The sequence below is a fragment of the Rutidosis leptorrhynchoides genome, chromosome 2 (genome assembly GCF_046630445.1).
Source record: "Rutidosis leptorrhynchoides isolate AG116_Rl617_1_P2 chromosome 2, CSIRO_AGI_Rlap_v1, whole genome shotgun sequence".
NCBI lineage: Eukaryota > Viridiplantae > Streptophyta > Magnoliopsida > Asterales > Asteraceae > Rutidosis > Rutidosis leptorrhynchoides.
Window position 1 is genome coordinate 656517692 of NC_092334.1, and position 3059 is coordinate 656520750.

At 31.2% G+C, this 3059-nt stretch overlaps 1 protein-coding gene across 1 annotated transcript; it reads right to left on the reverse strand.

The window, feature by feature from the left end:
• Positions 1–659: 659 nt before the first annotated feature.
• Positions 660–2824, reverse strand: LOC139893821 (uncharacterized). The gene is made up of 4 exons (XM_071877010.1): positions 2289–2824; positions 1576–1638; positions 1416–1490; positions 660–1330 (listed from the first exon to the last, which is right to left on the reverse strand). Exons 1-4 carry the CDS (start codon positions 2634–2636, stop codon positions 920–922), a joined length of 897 nt encoding a protein of 298 aa, XP_071733111.1. The 5' UTR covers positions 2637–2824; the 3' UTR covers positions 660–919.
• Between the last annotated feature and the right edge of the window lie 235 nt (positions 2825–3059).

Genomic DNA, 3059 nt, shown 5'->3' on the forward strand with positions numbered 1-3059 from the left:
CTATCATTCCCGCATCGTATTAACACTAATATTGAATATTTGATCAACAGAACATATATCGGAAATTTAATCAATGATTAGCACTAATGTCGACAATTTTATTTCTTTCACACTTTTTTACCTTATATGTGAAAAAAAAAAAAAAAAAAAAAAAAAAAAGATCATCTTCTTTTCCACTATATCTTCTTCTTTGAAAATAAAATTGCATTTAAAAAAAAGGCATATGAGAGGGTCGGAGCCCCATCGTCCAGCACCTCTCTAACCGTCTTACATGGCACAAAGTGGCGAGTCTACATGGGCATGGGGTTCCATGACCCCCCTATCTTAAATTTGTTTATTACTCCGTATTAAATAGCATCATATTATCGTATATGACTAAATTTAACTACGACACCCCATTAATTTACGGTATTTATGATTTTTCAGGGTAAACATGTATTATGACCCAATTGAATTGTCATTCTAAATTCGTCACTGATGGCACAAGGCACACAGTATGAACATGAGGATGTGAACCGTCTGAGAATTATCCCCACAACCACCAGTTCGGCTTGGTATATCCCCATCAACCGAGTTACTAACTAATACGGAAATAAAGAACTTGACTTTTAACACGACAATATACACACCAATATTGTTAACTTATCATTTTCTTATCATATTATTCAACAAATCAACTTAACGCTAACAAAATTAAGAATTTTCTTTAGTGATAGAAGCTAAGCTATATATCAAAATAGTAATAAAACATTGTGTTACAATGCTTTAAACAAATTTAAGTTTAGCAAAAATGGCCGACCTTGATTAAGAAAAAAAAAATTAGGGAAAAAGGTCTTGTAATTTAAACATCTTTAAGATACTAAAATTACCAAAATACCCTTGTATCAAGGTTGACCAAGAGAGGTCAAACCAACCACTATCATCTACACCCTTTTGATACTTTCATGCCCAACAAAGAGTTGTTCTTGTTCTCTTTAATCCTCATCATCCTTCTTTTTCTAGCAGCTGCTGCTGCAGCTGTCCTAACCCTTAGATCATTATCCATCAACAAGTATCTACTTTGATCCAACGGCTGAGATAATGCCATGAAATCATACGTCTCTCCATGAATCTTTTTGACACGTGGATCAATATGATTGAACAACCCAAATCTACTTCCACTGTTACTGGAACAGGACACCGCAACTAGATTGGGATCTATCATCCAATGTTGTGGTGGTGGTGCAAACATCGGGCTTTGTTGTTGATAACAATATTGTTGATCAACATTTAGTTTTATAGATTTACCCCATGATTGAAAATCTTGTACTATATTTCTTGGATAAATTATCTGAAATAAATAAATTAATTTAATTTAAATTAATTTATAAAAGGATTAGTAGTTTTATAATCTAACAAAAATAAAAGATTATTACCTCTTGTCTTTTTGCTTTCAACTCCAGATTTTGAGATGTAAGCTGCTGATGACGGATTTTCATGGCTTTTATATTCTGTTTAAAACTATATATTAGACAATACAAAATTTCAAGAATTTAAAATAAAAACAAAGTAAATTGAATGAGTTTTCTTGCATACCGTTGCTAAAACTTCATTTTCTTGTTGCATTTTATTGCATCTCTCCGTTAAATCATCAGTTGCCTGTGAATATTTTGTGAGAGAACGTTAAAACATTAAGAATAAACAAACCATCTTAAATTGTACAAAATAATATAAAAATAAAGATAATACAGTAATATTTAATATATTAATTTAAATTGTACAAAATTATTTAATATTTAATATATTAATTTAAATTATAATAATAAAATAACATTACGTAATACGTAGTAATAGATAATAGATTAGAATTAGATGATAATAATAACAGCTGTATTCTACTGCGTAATACCCAAATGCAAAAATCAAACCAATTCATGAAATCGCATTAAGCTAAGTAGAAAAAATTATCAAAGAAACAAGAGAAAGACACGTATATAAAATCAAGAATTATTGTAAAATTTAATCTTTATACAAGGGTGGTGATAAATCCAACAAGGATTTTGATAAATCCACTCATATTATGCATTATTTATTTGTACTATACAATCTGATAATACACAGAATAAGTGGATTTATCAAAACACATGTTGAATTTATCATTACCTTTTATACAATCCAAACCAAACCCAGATGAGAAAATTACATACAAAACAAAACCCACAAATCAAATCTAATAATTTTCAGCATAATCACTTAGTTATCTTATTAATCAAGAACAATAAAAAAAAGAAAAAAACTCGAAATATTACCTTTCTTTTTAATGTTTTCTTGATAGACAACAATTGTTTACTTTTATTCCCATCACCATCGTCGCTTCCACTGCCACTAGGCAAAAAACAAAACGGAGTTACCGGACTTTTATCTGCTTCCTCCGCCGGCGCCGCCGCCGGTGAACTCTCATCAATTTTCCGGTGATTTAGCGGTGATGAATCCTGTTTCGATACCAATACAGATCTTTTCTTTTTACAACCCCATTCGAAACTATATTGACTTAAAAACTCCGATTTTGATATTAATTTTGGCAGAGTGAGTAAAATTTCAACAAGTTCAACATCTTCTACCGCCGGAATTGTAAATCTATCGCCGCCGCCGCGCATACTCTGTTTCTTGATAGAACGAATATAATAATATATGTGAGTGTATGAATCTTGTGAGGGAAAAGAATGAAAACCCAGATGGGAACTAGTGAACAATAATGAAAGATTAATGGATTTAAGTGAATGTAAGATGGGATTTGAAGAGAAAGATTGAGGAATGAAGAGATTATGAGAGAGAATGGTGAGTTGTTGCTTGGAGAAGAAGAGGAAATTATAGGAAAATATATATTTTGTGTTTGTAAATTAAAAGGAAGGAGAGTGGCTAATGCCACGTGTCCTGTTGCTAGAGATGGGGTATCTTTTAGGGTTTTGGAAAACGGATTTTTTTTACATGGAAAGTTTTCAACGATTTTAAATATCTTCATTCTTTTTACCAAGTTGTTTCTTTACACCGTACAAGTTACGTACTAGGTTAAAAAAAAG

Bases quoted from the DNA above. Each gene is read 5' to 3' on its own strand.
- LOC139893821 (XM_071877010.1), bottom strand. From the start codon at position 2,636: ATGCGCGGCGGCGGCGATAGATTTACAATTCCGGCGGTAGAAGATGTT. The intron at 1,639-2,288 runs GTAATATTTCGA...AAATATTCACAG, and splicing joins AGAAAACATTAAAAAGAAAG to GCAACTGATGATTTAACGGA. The intron at 1,491-1,575 runs GTATGCAAGAAA...AGTTTTAAACAG, and splicing joins AAAATGAAGTTTTAGCAACG to AATATAAAAGCCATGAAAAT.